General features: G+C 42.0%; 1 protein-coding gene across 1 annotated transcript in view; it reads left to right on the top strand.

The window, feature by feature from the left end:
- Positions 1–25,226, top strand: part of ZNF622 (zinc finger protein 622) — a 99,803-nt gene that overhangs the window by 21,650 nt on the left and 52,927 nt on the right. Inside the window, exon 3 of the mRNA XM_069219776.1 lies at positions 14,851–15,123. Within this exon, the coding sequence (XP_069075877.1) occupies positions 14,851–15,123 (273 nt within the window). The remainder of the gene's footprint in view (positions 1–14,850; positions 15,124–25,226) is intronic.

Raw genomic sequence — 25,226 nt, 5'->3', positions numbered from 1 at the left:
TATCTCTCAGTGGCAGGATGTATAAGCTATTATAGCCATTCTCCTAAAGTGTCGGTACTTACCAATATGACTATCTTAGTAAATAAAGTGTCCTTCTCCAGAATTACTGCAGCATTGTCACAACTGGTCGGGAATGGTTAACTACCAGGTATAGATTGGGACATATTAACCTCCCATTCGAAAGTGGGTTACAGTCTGTGATAAGGAACATACTATCTATATGGAGACTCTTTGCAGCAAGGGGGAAGGTTTCAGGTTTGTTACAGTATAACACCAAAAATAGTGCCTGATGTGATACTTTTGTTGATTACTAGTGATAGATTGGAATCTTGGTTCTTAATAAATAAATAAATGAATCTCATCTGCATAGAGACACAAGCATTTTCCTGGTAGGTACTGGTATACCCCTATTAGAATGGTGCTTTTGTAGGAGACAAACAAGGGGTTTTAAAGCTAGGGTGGAGAGAGGGACATCCCTGTTTGTTACCATATTGGAAATGGGTGTGAGAGGCAACCTTTTTACCAAACTTGTGATGGGACAGTCTGACGTTTCTTTTGCAGGGCTGAGGTTTAGGTAGGTTAGTGTATGATTTCTTGATTGGGCATTATGAAACTTCTCTGAGGAATTATGGTTTACACTTGAGAGCCACCTTAGTAATATGGAGCTTAACCGGAGTTACATTGGCCACATATTGATGAATCTTCTGTTTTTCTCCCACTCCCTTCATTCTTGCTCTCGGTGGACTTACGCAAACTAAAGTCATTAGAGCAAGTATTATACCCACCTCCTTCACAGACTTTCCCCGACTGTACGCACTGCACAATGAATAGATTTGTAGGAGTGAATGTGAAAAGCGGGTTAGGAGCCCTCCAATCCCTGTCACAGTTTCCTCCACAGCCTTTTCTTATTGCAGTCACAAACCAGAGAGTTAAGAGATAGAAACTGGAAGTTAAATGACTGCGGGGCTACCATTAATTTAGATGTCTTGCTGGGTTGAGAGGGGCAGACAGGCTTCATACCCCAAACCCAACCCTCAACATGAAGTTGTAGGGTGTAAGGTAAGGACTGGGCCTGATAGCAACATCTTCTCTCTGAAGTACCCTACACAAATATCAGGGATGCCTTTAAACAGTGGAAACTGCTAGATACACAATTCCACATTGATATCCTCCACTGAACAGTGGTGAGTGGGCGCTGTGGGAAGATTCAGCAGAACTTTTGATCACTGCTGCTAGTTTTTATCCTAACCATGCTCTGCTGCAGAATCTGACATTTGCGGCGCAATGTGAGAATGGGTCTGCTAAACCCTATCACCATTCTCTCTATTTTCAGCCACAAACTGGGGGCGGGGTGAGCTAGAGTAAGAAAGTAAAATGATTAGGACTGCACCAGCCATCTCTCTCCTTGTTTCTACCAATGGCTCTAAGGTTTATTGTTGGGATTTGAAGTGAATTGGTAGAGGATGTTTAACACCTATTATCTCCTTTTGTATCTGTTCCCACCACAGAAATAACGCGAGTAGGGCAAGAGGTAAGAGGGGAGTTGGGATCAGTGATAACTGCTTCCAGTTTTTCCACAATGTCCTGTCGCTGGAGTCCTCAGCGGAGGACACAATAGATATTGTAATATGCAGCTATTAGCAGATGTGAATGAGTCCGTAGAAAACTAAATGTTGCAGCTTGGTTGAGGAAGTGAAAGGGCGCTCAAAAAGGCATTCTGTTGCTCCCAGCCACCATATAGGACTTGTTTTGTCTGCTACTTAATAGAGCATTAGCAAGTAGTGATCACTGCTCTTATCTCTTTGCCTGGCCACCCACACTTACTTGTCATGACATTTGTAGCTGAATTGGGAAGGGGTATTTTAAGGGGTGATAAGCTGGGAAGGGGTTCCAAGCTCATGTGAATTTTTCCTACTGCCTTCTACCACACAGACACAAACTCTATGGTTGGAAGGTGGGACCACGAAGTGATATCACAGCTGCTCCCAGTTTTTTTCTTTTCTGAACCCTGTTTTCGGCCATTGGATTACTTGCTGTGTGTTGTCAGGTTGAGGGGATCCCTAGGTCTACCTCGGCCTCTCCTCACTGTTCTTTCAAATGTTGCAGGCAACCATGAATGAGAAACAGGAAGGGGAGAAGATGTGACCCACACCACCAAATATTTCCCTTTTAAGTCCCTATATATGCCACTGAACACTATTTCTGCATTCAGATGAACTGGATAAGAGGTAAACATACTGCCTCTGATAACTTTGTTGGCTGGGTACCTTGCCATTCCCATCTTGGATACGTTGGGGCTGTTATTGTTATCTGGAAACTGACATGAACGTTAACTAACAGGGTTCTAATAGTGAACTAACAATGAGAGCTTACTGAGAACTGACAGGGATGTTTGGTGGTTAAAGCAGAGTGAAATCAACTGCGTATGGAGCAAACACTGTGCCAGGAGTAGGCAGCTCAAGCAGCAGACGCAGGTCAGTTTGAAAAGAATTAAGACAAGCATTTACAATGCAACGGGTCTCGTGCTTGCTCATGTTAGAGCTGATCGCGTTGTAAACTCCTAACCCGACTTTTCACCTATCGGGCAAAAGTGCATTTATGTACACAACCCGAAAAAGTGAAATTAACTATGTAAAGCGCTCGACTTCTGCCAAGTGAGATCACGCTCGTAAATTAGAGAAAAAGGAAGTCCACGAGCCCGATGGAAAACAGCGAGCCTTGCATGTTTTCTGTACTTGGTCGCTGCGCTCAAGGAGGGCTAGCCACCGGAAAAGGCATGACGTATGCTTGCCTTCGACTAATGAAAGCAAGCAGATTTTATTAGGCAGCCCACGAACCAATGAAAGACACTGACATGACATGGACGGGGCTCAGAGCCCTTTTCTAACTCCTAAAGCGTCATGCAAGCGACGCAGGCTCTACCCTAAAAAAAAATACATAAAAGCAAAAAGAGTTTTGTCTCAAAAAGCACACATTACCTTAGTAGTCCCTTGCACTGAAGGGAGCTATTATGTATGTGAATATTATCCTCAGAATTGGGGCATGGTGGGGAATGAAATTAAACAAATCTCCAGAAGCTCAAATTGTCCTAGCCATTTTAGCATTGCCAATGTTTTATCCCTAAAATGCAGTCTATCTAATGGCACAAAGTCAGTTACCCATACACTTAATTCACTAAAACAGGTAGAGTAATTAGGAATGTTTTCAAGGGGGATCGAGAGGTGTGGTTTATCAGTTGCTTAATAACATTTTCAAAGCACACATATAGTCCATGCACTCATTGCATACCTAACAAAATGCAAAGTGTCAACCTAACTTGATTAATACCTTTGTTCAGTTGCAGAAAATAATGTATTTGATTAATTAAGTAGATATTTCACCACTGACACATCAATAGATTACTATTTACAGGGCAGTAGGGTTACTCCTAATGTGCAAACTCCAAATCCGAAGGTTAGGGGTTTACCAAAATTTGTATTTCAACAAATTCTTCTGAAGGCTTATTACTAGGTTCAGTATCTATGCAAGTCAGTCTCCCAAACACCCATTCTCACTGGCTCCCTACAAATAGTACAAGGATAAATGTAGCAACATGTGAACATGTATCCTTTGAATTTGATTTTACGGCCACGTTAATTTTGCACCAACGTGCTTTAAACGTACTCACACTTAAAATTGCCAAATAGGGCATTTTGTTTTGACAGTCTGAATAGCATTTAGATAACTAAAAATGTAGTAGGCAAGATTTCAATATTCTCTGATGTGGTACACTTTGTAAACAGTTCTAATCTCAAAAGCTCAGAAACAAAGGTCTCGCATTCTGTTCTGAATAAGAAGGCGTATGTTGGTATAGTTAGAGGTTCCTGGGTAGAAATGGTGCATGGAAGTTGTTTCACTTACCTGCTTTTGCTTATCTTGGAAGCTGGGGTTGCAGCAGAAGTGTCCTACAGCAGGCAGCACATTATAAATACTTTATATTTTTTTGTAATGTTGATGAGGAGGAATTCAGTGGAGCCAAGTGTTGCTGCCGCCCTGAGAGCTTTACAGTTGGCCTTATGAACATAATGGTAGTGCTCCCTTAGTTCGTGAAATGTATGTGCGTGGTCTCAGTTTTTCTGTGAATAGCTCAAAAGGCAGAGGTTGAGCGGGAGCCTGAGCGCACACATTAGAGGGAACGTAGGATCTGAACTAAGCTTTTCTAGCCATTGACCCATTTAGGGAGCGGGGTGTGGAATTCCTATAGTCTGACACCCCAGGCATCTTGTTTGGGGTCAAGGACAACAGGTTTTCATGTTTATTTTGTCCTTGGGACAAGTTGGCTCAACTCCTGGCAGCAAAAACCTTTTGGCTGCCAGTTGACAGTACCACATTATTGATCTGGGAAGGGCATTATCTGTAATTGAGATATTTCTGTCCCTTTAGTAATGCTATTAGAACTTTTATTTGATTCATTAATGCAAAACCATTATTAGTGTGTGCTCTCTAAGGAAATTCAAACGTGGACTGCACTACCGAAAGTGGTTCCAGTATAAAAATGTGTTCACACTTTTGTACATTTTAACATAAAGCTATATAAAGAATGCTGTCTGATTACATACAATTAATTACAGAAGGTTGAAATCAAGATTGATAGTTATTTTCTTTCAAAATAAACCCCGCCCCAAAAATCAACTGTGGAAAACCTGTTTTGCTAAACTACAGTGAAAGCGCAGGTACTATTTCTTTGAAACATTATTTAGTAAAATGTGTTAATGCATGCTATTATTTCCCATATGTATTCATAATAGAAAGTCAGTGTAACCAGTTTCAACAAGATTCAAGGAAACATGAAAATAAACGAGCATTAGCTAAGCCTGTAGGTCATCATTGGTGGTTAGCCTTTTGTTTTTGTCAATGCGTGTCTACTTTTGACATGGTTTTTGTAAAAATGTATTGTTGTGGGGGCTGCTGGGACCTAACCATTATAGCAAACATTGGCAAAAGGCAAAACATTTTTTTTGGACTCAGAAAGCACACATTTCCACAGTAGTTCATGGCACTGAATAAAATTATGTTGTGTGCTGATTTGCTTTTTGTGAGAGAGCAGAAAGCTGTCACTCACAGTAAAGCCCTCTGATAGACGGAGAGAGAGATAATTTTAATAAAAACAAAAGATCTTGTTCAGGCCAGATCTAATTAGGGGTCCATTTTTTTAAAATTATTATTATTATTATTTTATTTTTTTAAAGAAAGTCACAAAAGTGCACCCACAGTATATGTCCTTGCATTATTGCAAATATATGCATTCCAAGAATTCACAAGTACTTGCAGAAGTGGGCCAGGATATTGTGCTCCCAGAAAATATTTATGAACTGCATTGTTAGCATGTGTAGATTTGCTCATGCAAAAATCTGCTGAGTGTTTACAAGTTCACTTTCCCTCAACCACTTTTTTTTCCCCAACCCTCGTACAAGTTTTACCTTCTGTCTTTGTCAGGAGTACATTTCCAGCCTTTCTCAGTATGGGAAAAGATTAGAGAAGAAAGAGCAGAACTGGTAAAAAACCCTAAAACGTACAAGTTAGGTGTGCACAGACCCTAAAGGGCATTTCAACGCTCGATCTTTTGCATTCCGCTACCTCCAGCTCTAGTATGTAGATCTGTAGAAGGGTGGCATATAGTATGAGCCTTGGCATAATCAGAGTGTCTATTATCAGAACTCTTTTACATAATGAATGGGAGGTTCATCCCTTTCCTTTAAGGGACAGGTGACTTTTTACAGTTGGCAAAAATGATAATTTTGCCATCCTGTGGCAAAAATGCCGGGCATAACAGAGGTCAAATTGTAGCTTACTGCTGTTAGCTAATACTTCTCCTCCCCTCAGGTGTGATAGCTTACTCACCCCAATAATTTGCTTAGTGGATCATCACTACTCTGGATCTTGCATGCAGTAGAGACTATTGTGCCCACAAACATATTGTTGCTGTCTGCCGAGGAAATTATTTGGGGGAACCTTGCTGGTGGAAACAACTCTTGGATGTTTGTTTTTTAGTAAAACAAAGGTCATTTGTTTAAGTATGACTTTAATAGGAGCGACAGCTATTGCTAACTGCAGGCCTATTGGTTGAGTGTTGGGGGCAGGGGGCTTCTAGACTAACGGCCCTTGGATATTGGACAGAGAAAGAATCTACTCTGTATTTTGGTGGTCAGAGTGGTATGCCTTGCCCAGAAAACCTACTTTTTTCCCTTCACCAGGAAAACAGACATCCGGTTCAGAAATATAATTTAACATGTCCGTTTTACCTTAAAATAACAATGGGTGGGAGAATACTTCTATCCATGTAGAAAGCCAAACAAAATTTCACATCATTGGCTTACATTTCAGGCCTGCACCACAAATAGGCAGGTATGCTTAGCAGAAAGAAATGGAGTGCTCTAAGGAACTGAATCACAGACAACTGTAACTTGTGTTTTCAACCCTGGTGAACTCCTACCTATGATTTCTTTGCCATTCCATTTACACTCCAGCCAGTTGTACATAAGCGGAATGTGGCATTCCAACCGTGAGGAGACCTATTTTCCAATCCCTTAAGCAGGATATATGCTTAAGCTTCTCTGTCTGTTCTATGCTTCCTCTGGAAAATGAAATGGGAGTCTTGCACCTCCCTTCTGATGGGCCCCACTTGCCAGCATTGGTTCACATATCTGTGGTGTATGTCTCTGTATCTGCCAGTAGCATTCAGAACCAGACCATCATCGTTTGTCAAGTAGCAGACATACGTCCTGCCTCATATTCTGTCACTTCAGCTGATGGCTTGGCTGCTGAAAACTTACTTTGGATTCTTCAAAGTGCTGAAGGCTTATAGGATAATACATAGTACAGCCAGGAAGCAATTAAGTACTAAAAGATGTGTTAAAAAAAAAAAAGAAAAAAGATTTTACATATAGACACATTCGCAATGTCTCTATTATCCTCAAAACCACGCTACATTTTGTCTTGTGTATTGCAGCTGGCTGGCTGGATTTGGGCTTAAATACTCCTCAATTAGTGCCATCACGCTATACCAAAAAGTACCCAACAAAAACTCCAACCTAACCATGTTTTCCATTACCCCTGTGAACAAATAAACATTAAGAGAAGTAAGGATCTTCACTATCTTGAGCTGCATGTTCCTCTATATTGCTCCAGTCCCACCGGCTCCACACCTGCACAATTGTTAAACATTGCCATTTCTTTCAAGGTAGCCATGTTTGCATTGCACTGATCTTACAGTTGCTGCCACTGAGGACTTCATATTTTGTTCAAAGTGTAGGACAGGACTAGCTAGTCTCTCTATCTACTATCCTACTAAACAAAACCACTCCTTCCATTCGGTGTGTCTTTTACTAAGGGTCTTCATGAATGACATTGATAAAACGAAGCAGAGTTTATTAGCTGCTCCTCACCTCAGCCTGTCTTTACCGTGTGGAGTTGTTCGAGGATTCAATAGCTGCTTTCCTTTTCCTTTTTGTCTGCCTTTTAAATCCCAGTAAATATATAGTTCCCAAAGGGAAGTTTTTAGCAGAAGGTGCTGCAAACTCAGTTGTTGCAAGTCAGGAATTGGAGCTCTGTAGTCTCTTTCATCTCCAAGTGCAGGCAAACACACCCCAGTTGTCCATGAAAGAGAGAAAGGCCAGGCCTGCTTGGAGCGGTGAAGCATCCCTGATGAAACTATGGAGCGATAATGAAGAGAAACTGCTCCTTGTGCTCCCCACTTTCTTGACAGCATCTTATCTTCCTTCTCCTGGACCCAGGCCACGCAATGGCCAGTCACCTGTTTGGTGCTGTTCAATTTCTCCCCAGCCATGCATTTCCCTTAGTACTATCCAAACTCCTCCCCAAATTGATGGTGAAACTGAGAAGGTTGACCTTGCTGCCACTGCTACCTTAGGCTCTAATCCATTGTGAGCACCGTGGTTGCCAGAAGGCAAGAGGAGATTCTTTTAGTGAGCTTACTAGGGGCTTTAACTGGGAACCACACCGCCTGTGGTTCCCACATTTGTCCGGACACATTTATTTCGGGGTCCCCAGCTCAAGTCGTCTGTTCCCCTTCAGCTCTTGGAGAATCAAGAGCGCTAAAGATTCTTGACCATTTTTAGCTCTGGTCAGCCCCCTCTGCTATAAGACATTTGGCAAGCAACGTGGATATCTGCACACTTTTTGTGAGGCATTAGTTCCCAAACTACAAAGAGTCTGAGACTACAGAAGAGCAGGTAGCACCAAGAATGTTTTCATATTAGATGAGCCTCACTTACCACCTTCTGATAGTGTTTCCGATAATTGCTCTTCAGTTGTAATTCAAGCAAGTGTATGAAGATCCAATCACGTAGAAGAAAAATATACGTATCTTGTAAGAGTATCTTTTATAACTAAAAAGGCAATCCTGTCTCCTCTCCTCCACGAGCTTCAAACCTTTTGCTCTTCCTTTTACTTATCCTGAACTTTGTAAGGCTGTGAAGGTAGTAGAGCTCGAGGCATCTCCAAAATACTGGAGAGTGATTGAAGTCATACAATGAGGTGGATAACCTGCAATAAGTGCAGCGCTTTACTGAGTGGTTACTGTTAGTGCTTTAACAGTTACTACAGAGGAGTAACAGCTTAACAATGGGGAATATTGCAAGAACATGAATTTTAAGTGTAGATGCAGGTAAGTAAAGTAGTTTTATTTTTCTTTATTATTCATAAACACTGAATAGACTCTCCCTCTAGCTAAGCCTGGAGCACTTCTAAATTGGAAAGGAAAAACATCCTTCATATAGAGCAAAAAAGAAATGTAAAAGGAACAATTCCTTTTCATGTTTTTGTTTTTAATAGAACTATGGGAAAGAGTAAAATACCATTGCAAAACTTTATTGTTGCCAGCGTGATCATGGAGTTGGACGGTGTTAAATATGTGCTGTCACTTTATGGGTAGCCAGCTAGCCCTCAGTCCTTTTTCTATCTCTATCACAGACCTTCCTGAACGTCTTTGCCCGGTTTGTTGTTTGTACACAGAAAGTCTTTATAAACATTTCACCCAGCGTAACGTACTTGTACGAAGACTGAGATGTAGATTTGGTGTTCATGATTGGTATTTTTTCATTCTGGTTCTTTCTCCAAAAATAGACTAGGACAGAACTGTGGCAAGCTTTTCGCAGTTCACTCTCTTTTTGCTCATTTTCACTTTGTGAAATACTTTGCTTTAATTGTGCAGGAAATCTGAGGAGAAAATGTGCACTTCCACTTCTGGATTTTCTTTAAAAAAAATTATTAGTGTGCATCTAACAGTGAAGGATAAAAGCAGCAAAAGAGAAGCGAAGGGTAGTTGCTCCTGTCCATACCTTCCTGACCACCACTTTATGCCTTTAAATGCTCCTTCAGAGGCATCGCACCTTATTTCACTGGCTCTCCATTGTGACGTACAGACTGAACTTTAAGAGATTGCCCCTAACCCAGTAGAGCTCTCTAATGGCCACCTGATGTGCTAGACATCGAGGGAACCCTTTCTGTCAAGGAGCCTGGCTCCATGTTGATTAACATTATTAACATTTTCAATGTTTAAGGGGGGCTTCCATGATGTTGAGGTTATAGTCCTCTGTTTTGTCGTGTATATGTAAGATTGAGTTACCTCTTGGCAGGAAGGCCAGGTTCTGACTATCTTGATCCCACAATTGTGGGGTCCAGACACCAGAAGCCACCTTAAGGATTAATATGTTGTTGCATAGCTGGTTAAATCGTCTCCCTACTAAATGGGAGATTAGAGTGTGACTCTCTGCATCATAATGCATATTCCACTTGACGTATATAAATTGATTTTGTCTACACCACTATTTTTTTGTTATTTTTTAAAATATTTCTTTATTGCATTTCTTCGAACACCATGGCAGTTCAGTGCTGACAAGCCCCATCATGGGCACGTAGGCATTAACAGCTGTAAGATAGACATTTAACATTGACCTCTCCCATCAAGTCTTGCAGATAGTTGAACAGCGGAAACATTAGTTTATAGCATCACAAACAATCTGCATTACCCCTGCTCCACCCCCGATGGGGGTCAATGTCTCAGTCCAAACCTGCATAGTAGGAAACACACACCAAACAAAGAATTAACATGAAAATGAGACTCATATTGTGGCAGGCATGTGCAACTACTCATAACCCTTTGTGCACTAGACTCGGCAGAAGGGGCAAATCTAAGTAAGAATACCCTCTCATATAGGCAAGGGAGAGCTAGGTCAGTGCCATCTAAAGGTTGCACCTCTCGTTTGATTGTCCTGGCAGCGTGGGGAAAGGTGATGGCACATCACTCTGTTACCTGTCCTGCTTAGGCCCTCATTTGCCATCGTGGTCAAGTGAGAAATTCCTTTAAGTGCGAAATGTGTTCTAATGAAAATAGTATGAGCTGGATGAAGCACTGTATATCAGATGTTGGCTCCTTGGACAATACAACAACATATCTAAAAGTAGGCGTTACACTAACACTAAAGAATTCCGAGGCTACTAAGAGGTTAATATAATGTTTATATTTTATAAAAAATTGTGACATAATAATAGTACTCTGTTTTTTATAATTTTGTGAGCCAAGTCCTCAAAACAGGAATACATTTTCTATAGTGACTACCATGGCACTGAGTTGTGCACACTTTATTGTTTCAGATTTTCCTTTTCAACAGTTAGCTTGATTATTCACAGGGAAAATGTATCCTAGACCCTGAAGAACTTTATATAATACACAGCTTCTTTGCAGACACACTGTTCCACCCAGAGTCCTGCAATAGGCTGGCTCTGCAACACCCACCTCTCCTCATTCCGCAGAGCTTCAGCCTTTGCTCTAACCCATAACTTCAGAAAGGAGTGCCAGTGAGTGTGGGGGGGGTAGGCATCCTGCGATCTTCAATGAAAGGTGATTTCCCTTCACTCCAAGACCATGGTTGGATCAAGGAATCTGTCACTCACTCTACGATCTCTTTTCTGATGGTAAATTCCCAAAAACCAAAGGGCCATGGATCCAACATCCCTCCTACCCAGCCTATGTTCCACATCTGTTATCACAGTGCTCCAGAATTGCCTAACCTTTGGGCATTCCCATACCATGTCTTGAAGCCCAGCATCTCTCAGGGCACATCTAGGACACTGCATTTTGTCTGTCCGCTCAGTACAGATATTCTGTGGGAAGGTCAGCTAGGTAGTATGAATATAGTTAAATTGTGTATATTTAAAGCAAGTGTTAGGCCATATCTTGTGGACTTGATCCATAGCCAGCTTCCACTCCCTATCCTGGAGCCTTCCTCCCAGGGCTGCCTCCCACCACTCACACCTGCGGACGACAATGTCCGTGACCATTTCTAGTGCTGATTAGTACAGCCACAAGACAGCTTGCACCCGTGTCCAAAAGTGAAAACAAATTGCAGCAACTCATGAGCTCTACATCACTGTATCAGTATCTTCTGACTGGGTTGTGGTGCAGACCCTCTTCAACTTCCACACAACACAGGTTTTGTATACATGTCTGTTTTCTCTTGCAACATAACACATGGCAAGTAGGTGAGTGAAAATGGAGCTGGATAACTACATTGCTGTAAAGTTTCAAGTATCCTGATGAACCACACTACTCGGTGTGGCAAAATGTCAAAGATAAGGAAGAAAATCACTATAAATTTGGGGAACTGACTGTCGCAGGGATTTGAGGTCACTAAGACTCATGGAGAATAGAGACCTCTTCGAGGCATTGGAACTCAGTATGTGGATGCCATAGGGTCGTACGATAACCAAGGGTTTAAAAGGCACATATATTTAAATAGACTTGGGCTTTACAGAGAAGGCAAATAAGACTACAAGGATTTTGTTGCAAACTGTATCACTAAGTACTAAAAGTGTTCTAATGAAAATAGTGTGGTTGGGATGAAGCACTGTATGTCAGAAATGCTGGCCCCTTGGACAATGCAACTAAATATCTAAGTGTAGGCATTACACTAACACTAAAGAATTTTGAAGGTACCAAGACATTAACATAATGTTAACATTTATAAAAATGTTGACATAATAGGACACTAAGTTTTTTTTGTTTTTAATTTTGTGAGCCGTGTCCTCAAAACAGGAATACATTTCAGAAGTGACTACGAGGGCATTGAGTCAGGCACACTATTGTTGCCGATACTTATTTTCAAAAGTGATATTGATGATTCAAAAGGAAAATGTGTCCTAGACCCCAAAGACTCTTATATGATACACAGCGTCTGTACAAACTCTGTTCCAAACAGAGTTGGTAGCATCTTAGTACTGTCGTGTTTATCAATCAAAATTAGGTTTTCTCCATTTTACTTTTATAGACACGATCATACCAGCGTTGGTGTTACCGATTATGGACTCTGTTGTCATAGTTCTGCTAAATGGCTAAACAGTTCAGTACTTCAAGTTCAGATAGCAATAATAAAAACTTTTCTCTTCAAGAAGGATGCCCTTTCTGTTCCGAGACTGATATCTCTGAATTTTCAAAACACTACAATGGTACAACCGAATTAGACTGGTTCTACAACTTAAATGGACATTTATTTTGAAAACATTCATATGCCATTGTTTTTTTGGGGGATTCACAACCTTATCAGAGTCCGGATATATGAATACTCTTTCTAGATTTTCTCTCTAATTGATGCTGCCTGCTGCAAGCTTACCAAGTGAGAGACTGGATACCCTCACACATGAATTAAGGCAGACCCTTTACAGCTTGCTCCTGTCACATTTGTGTCGTTATTAATATCCTAAAACTCTACTAAGTGGCCCATCAGAAACACATTTGCAATCTAACATTATTCAGAATTATCACAGTATCTAAGGTAGAAGTATCTCTTCTCTGAATCACAAGAATGGCATAGGTGAACTTGTGGAATTGTTGACTTTCCTTTTACATTCCTCCAACTACACTTTGATCCTGGTTGAAGTAGTCTCCCTCAGGCAAAACGTTAGTGCAGTTAATCTGGCCGGGAGAGAATTTTGCAAGTGAGCACTTTGGTTGTATCTAAAACTGATGTTCCTGGAAGTTGAGTAACTTTTATTATTCATTAGGATACTTTAAGGAAAACTATTTTGAGATGTGGTACTGAAAGAAGCTGGAGAGGTTTGTACCCAGATATATTATTCCTGTATTGGAACTGAATTCCAACGTTCTAATTTTTTGATCTCCTACTTATGCTTCCTAGCTCCTTGGACATGGCTTTTAGGTACAACTTTAGTTACTTACATTGTTCAGACTATAAGATCATCAAGCCTCTGATGTTTTCTGTTGTTTGAAGATTAGTTCCAGTGGAGGGAACGATAATGAAGGTACTGTGAATGAGACTGAAATACTAAACTTTAACACTCGTTCTCTATCACTGCTGTTTTCATGAAAAGTCCCTCTAACTGATGAGCCAAGTGGATTGCAATAAGACATGTAGATGTTTATATCCTGTGAAAGTGGTCTCTCAAAAACAATTGCTGCATTTTACATACTGAGATTCTGGCTGTCATTAGTTATTTGACCCAAGCAAGAAATATGGCTTCTTGTTGTTTAAGGAGACAGACATTGTATAGGACCTTCTTTACCAAAGGCTTCTGCACTGTTTTTTTGCTCAGTATCTGGCATAGCTCAAGTCTCTTTAACTCATTTGAAGCTGTGGATAGTCATGTCCTCTGATTCAGTATAAAATATATCTATTTCTACACAAAGTCCTTCAGCATTTTATAGTGTTGTAATGACAACAGTGTATTTTATCTGGTATAACTGCAAACCATCAAGGGGCTAATTATGTGAAAACAATCTACTAGCATCACAAAGAAAGAACTGCACAGTCTTCAAGAAGAGGCAGGAAGATGTGTGTGAAATACTCATCAAATCCCTTGGTGCATCATGCAGTCCTAAAACATTTTCTACGTTGATGTTTGCTAGCCTTACTAATACCATGATGATGGACCATATCTTTCTCAAAGATGTCATAGTCTCCACTTTGCACTGAAAATTGATACTTTGTATTTTAAGTCTCCTTTTCACCGCCATTTCCAGAATGGTGACAATCAGTGATGCATAAGTGATGTGATCAGAGGTCCTCTGCTCTGATCTTAGTGCAGCATCTCATGCTATCAGCAGTTGCTCGTGGAAATCCCCTATATTTCTACCCTACTAGGATACCAGAGCAGGTTAGGGTTACAACAACAGACACAGAGCGTAATAATTCTGATTCTGCTGGTGATAGCTGTTCAGAGTGTTGGTCGGCACCCCCCCCTCCCTTGCAAATTGTGCCCTAAAAGTGGCATTGCATTATCACCATTTATGTAGCATGTAGACATATCTTATGATTCACAAATCTGGGCGTGTTGTTACAGATATCTTTCAAGATTTGCAAGTATAAGCTTGTTATGGAAACTACATCACCATTCGTACTAAAGAAATTGAGCAGAAGGATGACGGAATAAAGCAGATTGTTGTATATAACTCTCTTGTTCGTTCTGTGTCAAGGAAAAATAACGGAGATAGCAAAAGAATCAGCTGCAGTAATCTTGTGGATAAGTAATTGTTGAAAGCTCTGATTAAATGTACACTGATTATAGATTGCAAAAAGATACCGCAGAGGTAAGAAGAATTCTGGGTCGGAGTGTGCGTGGTCCATTACGTTTTGAAAAGTGTTAAAGGCGAAGCAGTTCTATGAGCTGTACACAATTTCTTTGTTTGAGATCTAATCAAATCAACTTATAAAGTAAAATGTAAAGTACTATAGAAACAATTGAAAAAAGTATTAATGTATTCTGCTTTTATTCTCTATTTGAAGGCTGGGAAGACTTTTTTGATTTATTTACTCTGATTTTCTTTTCTATTTGAAGGCTGGGAAGATTTGGAGGAGGATGATGACGATGATGATGATGATGGACTTGATGATGAGGAGATGGACCCAGCAACAATTGTATCTGAACAGGGTGCAGCAGTTATGGCGCCACCTGCTCTTGAGGGCTCACTGCCAGTCACAGACTGTTTGTTCTGCTCCCATCATTCACATTCCCTCATGAAAAATGTGGCCCACATGACAAAAGTGCACAGTTTCTTTATCCCAGATATAGAGTTTCTCCAAGATCTCAGGGGACTGATAGCATATTTGGGTATGTACATTTTGTGTTAGATATCTGTCCAAGATAGATTGTTGACACACAGATAGATTTTGGAGGTGGATTTTTTGAGTTCTCATTATGTTATTCTTCCTACTGTTTAATCTGAGTAAATCGTTAGCCTTTTGACTACTAAGGGTTTGAGACTGTTGAAAAAGTTTATTTTTCACAAGAAAACGCAGATAATCTTTAATGATATATCTGAACGAGTATATACTTTAACTGCAGCGATATTTTGTTTGTGAATTGATATGGTACAGCATGTAAGATCATAAATCTTAATCAACATTAATGAAGCATTTGTAGTCTACCATTACCCAAGACCTTCTGGTTTTTCTAGAATTATAAATTTAATATACTTGGAGGGGCTTTCATTTCCATAGGTCTGTGGTCATTTAAGTTTTTCCCTCTGCCCACTACAGCATATAACACAGGACAGTGGGTTAGCTCACTTAAGCCGTTGGCTAACTTCACTGCGAGCTTTGGGATTTTTCTTTTTCACACAAAGTACATCCACACAGAATTGCCAAGAATATTTGTGCTTTATTGCAGTACAGGTTTTTTTGTTTTTTTTGTTTAGGTTCGAGCACGAAAGCTCTGTCCCTGGTGTAATCTCTCTATGGGCTTTTAACCACGCCTCTGCCACGCCCATTAGTTTGGTTAGTTCGTGGGCTTGCCTTTTAAAAATCGCTTGATTTCATTTGTGAAAAGCATGCACAGGTCATGCCTTTTCTGGTGTTTACCATCCTTAAGCGCACTGGCCAACTACTGGAAACATACGAGGCTCCATGTTTTCCGTTTGGTTTCTGGACTACATTTTTTTTTTATTTCGTAGGCAGCGTGGTCTGGCTGGGCAGTAATCGAGCGCTTTGCATGACCTTGACCCTGGACATGGATAATTGCACTTTGGCCGGTTGCATGGATAATTCCACTTTTGCTCATACATTTCACTGCGAGCGAACTTCTGTTTCCCTTTGTGTGTCTGCTTCGCGCTCATGGCGACCATCTGCTCGCTTACGTGAAACTGTTTTACTTTTCAGTGTATGTGGCAAGAAAAGTCCGGTTAGGAGTTTAAACGCTAATAGCTCTAACTCGAGCAAACGCAAGACCCATTGTATTGCAAATACTTTGTTTTTTTGGCACAGGGTTTTCAGCTCCTCAAAATAAAGTTTTACTAAAAAAAGTAACAGAACTAACATTGGCGAAGCAAAAAGGCTGCCACTCACACCAGACCTATTGTATTTGTGAGTGCTTGTTTTCAGTTGAGTCATGAAGCGGTACTACTGAGTCAGTAATTCCCGCCCATCTTTCATTAAGAGACCCTACCAGGAGCCTCTGCCAGGACTCGGTAGGTGAAACTTATGGAGCAATAGTGGAGTTTAGCAGATCAGTTAATGTGATTCTGATAACATCACCTGTACGAAAATTGGGTCACTGCCGACTAGGAGGAGGTCTGGTGATTACGACACAAGGGTTTGAGGCACCTACCTCTTTCTATAATTCAAACACTTCTTATGGTTTACGAATGGGAAATGAAAATATTTGCAAGTATGCTAATTGTTATCTTAATCTTAGAAAGCCACTGGCACTGTGTAAACGGCAAGAGAATTCCACAGTGTGTTGACAGGTTGCTTAACCCCTTTGCTGCCAGGCCTTTTCCCCCTCAGGTGCTAGGCCTTTTTTTGGCTATTTGGGGCAGTTCGCGCTTAGGCCCTCATAACTTTTGTCCGCATAACCTACCCACGCCAAATTTGTGTCCCTTTTTCCCCCAACATCCTAGGGATTCTAGAGGTACAGAGTTTGTGTGTTCCCCTGGAGGTCAGATTTTCGAAAGCATTATACTGTTACGTCTGCTGGATTCTTCTGGTAGCGGGGATATATAAGACTTGTAGGTTCATCAAGAACTGTAGGTACCCAGAGCCAATAAAGGAGCTGCACTTTGCAATGCGTTTCCATTGAATACTGGGTATACAGCAATTCATTTGGTGAAATATAAAGAGTGAAAAAAAGGTATCCAGGAAACCTTTGTATTTCCAAAATGGGCACAAGATAAGGTGTTGATAAGCAATGGTTATTTGCACATCTCTGAATGCAGGGGTGCCCATATTAGCATGTGAATTACAGGGCATTTCTCAAATAGATGCCTTTTTTACACACTGTTTTACATTTGGAAGGAAGAAATGTAGAGGAAGACCAGGGGCAATAACACTTGTTCTGCTATTCTGTGTTTCCCCCAAGTCTCCCGATAAAAATGGTACCTCACTTGTGTGGGTAGACCTAGTGCCTGCAACAGGAAATGCCCTAAAACGCTATGTGGACACATGAGTATGATCAAGTACAAAACTACCTGTTTTTGTTTGGGGGTGGGGGTGGAACCTGCGTTTCTTGTCCTGGACTCAGCAGCCATCTAGGAAAACTTACCAAACCCAGACATTTCAGAAAACTAGACACCCAAGGGAGTCCAGGGAGGTGTGACTTGCGTGGATCCCCCAGTGTTTTCTTACCCAGAATCCTCAGCAAACCTCAAATTTAGCTCAAAAAAACAAATATCACATTTTACCCATATTTATGTGTGGGATCACTGCACCGGTACAAATGTTAGGTGGGCCAAGTGCCTGTGACAGGGAAAAGCCAAAAACATGTTGAAAATGAGGGGGAACCAAAACTGGTCCTAAAGGGCAGTTCGGGAAAAAAAATGATTTTAGGCTGACAAGTGGGGCAGTGTTTTTATCAGTATAGATGTGAGAATGCTGGGTGGTAGGAATTTTGTGGATTCCTGCAGATTCCGGAAAGTTCAAGCACACAAATGTGGGGAAAATGTGTGATTTCAAACAAAGTTTGCAGGGCATTGTGGGTAAAAACCAAATAGTGCGGGGTGCATGTGAAGCTCACCACCCTAGACTCACCCACATGTTACTTTTCAGATGTGTCTAGGTTTCTAGATGCCAGCGTCCCAAAGTCCAAAAAGTGCAGCCCTTACCATTCTGAGTGGGGCGCTTTTGAGAGTTAGACAAGCTCTCATGGCCCAAATGTAAAACTGAAACCTAAAATAATCAAACGTCCTCTTGCTTGCCATGGGGTAAGATGTTTTAATGTGCGGGGGAAGATCTGGGATAGAAGAAGCGGGAGGCCCTACTAATTTATTAACAATTATTTGTGATGGCCAGTTTTGTGTTTGTACTCTCATCTGGTTATCTTCCACTTTCTGCTCCTTCTGGATTCCCCTGCCCAGGCTTGTACATGTATGTAAAGAGGGATGGGGACAGATTGTTTAGGGTCAAGGACAACAGGTTTCATGTGTATTTTGGCCTTGGGACAAGTAGGCCCAACCTCCTGCAGCACAACTCCTTTTGCTGCCAATTTACTGTACCACGTAATGGAACAGGGAAGGGCATTGTTTGCATTTAAGGCCAATTTTTTGTCTATGTTAATGCTGCTTAAACTTGTATGTATGGTTCATCAATGCGAAGCCTTTCTTATTAGGGTGAGCGTTCTACAGAAATCTTGTAAGCCTGGGACTGCACTACTGACAGTGGTTCAAGTATGGAAAAAATTTACACGTTTGCAAAGTTTAACAATATGAGGCTAAGTACAGTGCTCCCATAATTCACTCTGATCAGATACAAATATCTGCAGAATTTTGAAAGCAAGATTTACAATTGCTTTCAAAATAAATTGTTCACAAAAATATGCAACTAGAAATATTTTTTGCTAAACTACTGTGAAATTTTAGGTATCATTTTTTTGAAGCATCATTTAGTAAAATGTGTTAATTCATGCTAGTATTTCCCAAAAATATTCATAATGGAAAATCGGGGTAACACGTTTCAATAGGATTATGGAAAACTTGAAACTAAACAAGCATTGGCAAAGTCAAAAGGTCTGATTTGGTGCTTAACATTTTGCTTTTGTCAATGCATATCTTCTTTTGACAAGGTTTTTCCACAACTTTATAGTTGTGGGACTTGTTAGTCCCTCACCATTATGACAAACATTGACCAAAATAAAAATGTTTTTGCTCTCAAAAAGCAGACATTGCCACAACGTTCTTGGCATTGAATAAAACTACTTTGTATGCCGATATCTTCCTTATCAAAAAGCAGAATGCTGTCATTCAGTGAAGTAAGTCTATAGATAGATAGTGAAAGCCAGCATTTTAAAACCAAAATGTCTTGGTTAACGCCAGACCCAATTAGGCCTAATTCTTAAAGTCACAAAAGTGCACCCATGGTACATGTCCTTGCATTAGTGCAGGTTTACAGTTTTTATTAATTCACCTGAATTTACAGAAGTAGGCAAGGAAGTCCTACTCCTAGAAATTATTTGTGAACTGCATTTATCACAAGCAAATATGCATGTGTAGATTTGCTCATGCGAAAATCTATTGAGCTGTTACAAGTTAATTTTCTCTCCCAATACTTTTTTCCCAATAGGTGACTATTGGTCACTATATAAGGTCACTGTTGGAAACGTTTAGTAACTTGTAGGCCAGGAGTGTTCAGAAGAGGAGGGGTCGAGCGATCTAGTGTGGTGTTTTTGTACACAATTAAAGCAACTACTCCCCCTCAAAAAAGACTAGGAGCCCCTGGATCATGTAATAAAGTTGGGGTCAGTTCGTTTAGGAAAGTCCCTTGTGCAGTGTTGGGGCCATATATCGATGCCACCGTAATAGAGCGCCCGTTTAGTTGGCCCTCTAATAGAACGGATCTCCCTTCCCGGTCTGTGTGCGCCCTGGTTTTAACAAAGGGCACTTCCGGCGCCACCCAAATTAAGGCAACCCTGGCGTATGTATCCAGTACCATATATTTGGCCCCTCCAGTGACTGCTAAGCTTAAGCGATTCCCCTTGTGTCAAATGTGTCTCTTGTAGATGGGCAAAATGTATCCGTCGCCACCTGAGATAGGAATACACCCTGTACCGCCTAGTAGGATTGCCCATACCCCGGATGTTCCAAGTTAACATAGCGTATTCTACAGCCATTAAGTCAACAGATAATGTTCAACTCCATACCCGCTCCCTCCCCCAAATCCTCCACCCAATCCGCATCCTCCCTGTCCACCAGGCACTTTAAAACTGTAAGACCAAGAGAAACAACACCCATATCCCAGGCCTGACCCACAACAGGTATCATGCCAAAACTCCCCAAACATTCAAACAGTTGTACAATGAAGCTGTATATAAGCCGCATGTCAGCGTTGTAGGCCCTGGGGGGGATAGAACAAGGCAAAGCCCGGGACCTGGTGAAGCAGCAAACTAGAAGGATACAAGTCAATGTTTCTGCGGGCACCGCCTACCCGCATCAGATTCGTTGGTGCATGAGGACAATAATAGAGTGTCGGTAATATCAGAGGTCATCTGCCATGCATGGGGTTAGTGCCAGGCCTTCCTCTTCAAGTGAGTTCTGGGTGGGCGATGGAGTTCCTGCATCTGTATCCGAGGTAATTGGAGGATTGTCTGCCAGTGCAAAAAAGGGGTTATTAGACAGTTGTGCTGTTTCCTTTGTTGCCCCTTCTCGTTCCCTGGGTGCCTGGCCTTTCGATGGTCTCGCTCTGCTGGATTTTCGTTTGCGCTCTTTATCTGGGGTGGGGAGGAGGGGGGCAGCCAGGTGGTATCTTCTCAGAACTCCTGTGAGGAGTGCATTAGCCCTTTGGCATGCAACCAGGTTCACGGGTCGGTAATTCAGTTCTCTCAAACATTGTTTCACTTTAACGTTGGAGTTATGCTGTTTCTGCACCTCATAGGTAAAGTCCGAATAGGCTGAGATCTTGGCATTGTGTCACCACAGTCCATTGGAGCGGGAGAGTTGCAGAATTAAATAATGGTCTCTAAAAGTAAGGAGGCGGGCCATTATAGGTCATGGAGGTGCACATGGGTGAGGGGGTCTGCCGGGTACTCTGAGGACCCATTCGACCGAAAAGAACTTCGAGGGGTTGCCACCTAGAACGGTGTCAATCAGCCATTGTTCCACAAAGAGTTCCACACTGGGGCCTTCCAGTCGCTCAGGAAATCCCACCAGTCTAATGTTGCGGCGAGACCTCCACTCTACATCCTCCGCCCGCTTGTGAAGAGCAGTCATCTCCAGATTCACCTGCGTCATTTGGACCTGAGGTCCCTGTACCGTAGGGCGAAGGGTGGCAAGCAAGGACTCCGCTCCTTCCACTCTGTCAAGTTACAATGATCCACCCTGAGTAGATTAACCTCTACGGCTATTGCGTCGATCCTAGCTTCCAGCGAAGTTTTCGTGTCTAGAATAGCTTGTAGGGCTTTATCAAACTGAGCAGAGTGCAATGTAAGCATTGTGTCAAGTTGAGTGAGGGCCTTCAGCGCACCACCATCTCTCAGGGTTTGATCTGGGTCTTGCCCAACATTTTTGGTGCCTTTAACCTTACCCATCATTTCAGCGCAAACGAGAAGGATGAGGGCCATCCGTCACCAGAGGAGCACCTTCTCTCACAGGAGTGCAACACACCAGCACAATGCCAAGCACGCAGATATTCACAAATAATTGCTCTAGACAGTGGCCAAGAGCACAGATAGGGCTGCAGGAGGCCATGAGGGAGGTATGTCACCACAGTCTTGCCCAGGCCCCCACTTTAGTGGTGCGACTCGCGTCTCCACTGTAGGCTGAGGCCCAATGCTGGGTGTCCTCCCTATACTAGAAGCAATCCGTATGGAGGTGCAGTTTGAACTTTCCAGGCAGGCAAAGGGCCAGCCAGAGGATCCCTCCTCCTCGTTACCGGTTGGGGGGAGGCAGGGGTGGGGGGGTCACCGCCAGTGGACGGTTGTTTGTTGAGGATCCTCCCTGTTGTACGTGCAGAGGGGTCTCACAGCTATCTGCGTGTGAGAACCGCCATTTAGAGTCACCGGATGCTGCTTAGAGGTCCTTCAGTTGCCACCATGAGGCGCTTCAGGGTTCCTCACTGCCACACCAAAGCTCCATAAAAGTCAAACATACGATTTGTGAGTTGGTACCCCTCCGGTTCGCATCTCCATCAGTTGGGGGGGGAGAACAGCTGGTGCGCAGTGTGGCCACGGCCCCACCGCAGTCGCACGGCATCGCATTGGTTCCGCCCGCACTGCTGGTGATATTAAGCTCGTGTGGTGGGCACAAACACTCCGCAGTGAGTTCGGCAGCAACCTGTCAGCGGCCGCGTGATGTGGCCGCACACGCACGGCTGCCCCCGCACTGGTCGGGATCGCCACAAGGCAGGCCCACCCTCGGCCTCCAATTCCGCGTTGACTTCGCTGCACCAGGTGCGGCAGTCACCCTTGGAGGTTCCAGCGCCCTTCCCAGGCACCATCTTGACTGCCCCCACCCCCTTCCCACAAGTATTTATGTAGTGGCTTTGCCTTTATCTGCAGTCCCACTCTCTTAGATCAGAAGAAGCCTTACTCTTGAAGCCCCCGACGTTCTGCCTCAAAACTCAGGGTAGCTATTCTTTTACTTAACAGGCTACTAAGACTTGGTGGGATCTCTCTTCATTTTGCGAATTCCTAATGAAAACCAGTTTAGGAAACAACTGAAGACTTTGGCATTTAGTCATTGATTGTCTTTTTTAGGGGGCTTCTCTTGCATCTAGCGCCAGGATGCCTGGTTGGCAGATAAGCGCTTTTATAAATCCAATTGGTTTGTTTCATTTTCATTGCAAGGCTTCTGACAAATGCTTACGCAACAAAAATACATTTTTAAATATTCCTTTTTGCAGTATGAATCTAAAATAGATACCATTGAGTAGTTTTTTTTTTTGTTTCATTTCTTGAAAAGCCTTTTTGGCAAAGTTGGATTTTTATCAAGGGAGCGTTGGTAATAAGTCTACTATTTGACATTAAGATGCTGCTCCACTTTGCTTCACATGTAATTTAGTTTTCAGATTAGTAACATTCAGAACAGACCTTCAGCTGAGAAAAGCTGGAAGAACATGTGTTTTTGACACAATATATAGACATGTACACAGACCTCTCTGACGAGACCTGATGTACTATTCATACATTCCTTTTTTTTTTTTTTTTTCCAGATGCTGAATAGAGCAAGTTGTATCAGTATGCCTCCCTTTTTGTTTGATTTTCTCCCAATGTCTGCAGGGTTTGTATGTCACAGAAATCATGTAACTCGAGGTTTGCACTTCTACTAAAAGTCGTCTTGTAGAGATAAGCATATATTTAAAAAAAAAAATGTTTTTATTATGATTATACAATATAAAACAATCAACATCCATATTAAGATAACCCATGACCCCTGTGCATCACATTCATCATAGTACACACCCCTCCAGTGCAATATATCTGTAATGGAATAGTACATCTCGACTGTCGATCCCATCCATGTCAACCATCTAGTTCCACCCCTCCTGGGTCCAGCTGGATGCAGGGACCAGGCCTCATATAATGACATAGCAGAAGTAAAGTTTTTAAGATGGTGTTTCTCGCCCCTCTCATCCTAGACTGTAATGCTCTCTCCATCTGCCCTATGCTATGTCAAATATTTGTGGGCTTCCTCTACTGGTATAGACCACTCTTTCTGACTCCATACAAATGTCCTTGCCTATAAGACATTATTGTTCAGTTGGTAATTGTGGCCTACACCGCACCACAGCATAGCAATGTCCCTCTTCACTAGCATGAATCCTAAATTACAGAAGATGAGCTCGCGTGAGGTATACATCCCATGGGAATCCCAATAGGATAAATTGCAAGGTTATAGGGATGACCACATTAACTATGGCTTCCATGTCTACAATCATGGTGGCCAGTACCTGGCAATAACTGGGTAATCCCACAGTGAGTGTATAAAAGTACCCTGGCCCATAAACATAGCAAACATTGTGGGTTCGGTGCCCTGCCCATTTGGTCTTCAATTTTAGTAGGTCCGTTGTACAATCTTCATCTGTAATAATCTGAGTTGGGACTTAATATCTACTTCTGTAGGATGCTTTAAGGAATTCTCCCAGACCACATGCTCCATTGGGCCTACTTTTCTCTCCTGGGTCACCCATATCACATCTGTTATTTACTATGGTTTGATAGGTTTATGAGACCACTTTACCAATCATCTCTTGTCTAAGTATTCTAGCCTCTAAAAGGCTGCTATTGGGAGCTGTCTTCAAGTTTATTTTCTCTGCTTGCTTATATTTCTGCATAGGTCTCGGGTCCTATTCTTGCTGAAGGATTTCACCCCACCGACATCCATTATGTCTCCTATAGAGTAGATGCCTATGGTATTCAATTTGCGAAATCCAGTCAATTTACCAACCTTTTTTTAATGTGGCTTTTCCATAGCAGTGTTTGCTTGGTCACCTTTCCCTGCCAACCCAAGTGCCTAATAGCCTTGTCCCATACATCTAACATTGCCTGGGTGGTGTGTAACAAATTGATGCTTGCTCTTTTTGCTATATAAATAATGCATGCATATGTGCTCTTCCTGTCCACTCATTCCAGTCTTCTAGCAGGATCAGGTCTTGAGGTGAATCCCCATTTGACAATGTTCCATACCTGCTTCACCCGCCATTATTCCTTAATATCTAGTAACCCGATACCACCATTGTAGACTGACCAGTGCAGGGAAAGAAAGGCTATTTGGGTGTGCGTCCATCTGTTAGGGGGGGCTGTTCTTGATTTTATCTATTCTATTGAAGTATGACTTGGGGGAGGGTTAGTGAGCAGTGTGTTTTGTAGGATGTATAGCAGCTTGGAAAGTGTTATCATTTTAAAAATTGCTGCTCTCCCCTTCTGGGCTAGTGGCCACTGTTTTCATCGTTCTGTGTATTTCTAGTATTCTCGTATGACCCCCTCAAGGTTTCTGTCCAAGAACTGTACATTTCTAAGGTTATTTCATTCCCAAGATATTGCAGCCAATCCCTCTTGACCTGTTGGCCACAGTAGCAGTCACCTAAATTACCCTATGTGCCAAGGGCATCCAGCATACATTTCCCCACAGTTTGTCCTCTATGATAAATATTTTTCAAAGGACTGGTATATTGACAGAGCTGTTGGAATGGCTTGGTTTAGGTCATAAAGGTGTTATAGAATATTATCTGCATAGAGTGAGATTTGTTTCCCTGTTGTCCCATCACAAAAGGGGATCCTGTTATATCAGCACT

Source organism: Pleurodeles waltl, chromosome 2_2 (genome assembly GCF_031143425.1).
Source record: "Pleurodeles waltl isolate 20211129_DDA chromosome 2_2, aPleWal1.hap1.20221129, whole genome shotgun sequence".
NCBI lineage: Eukaryota > Metazoa > Chordata > Amphibia > Caudata > Salamandridae > Pleurodeles > Pleurodeles waltl.
Note: the sequence above shows the minus strand (reverse complement) of the source record. Positions and strands in the feature narration are given on the sequence as shown.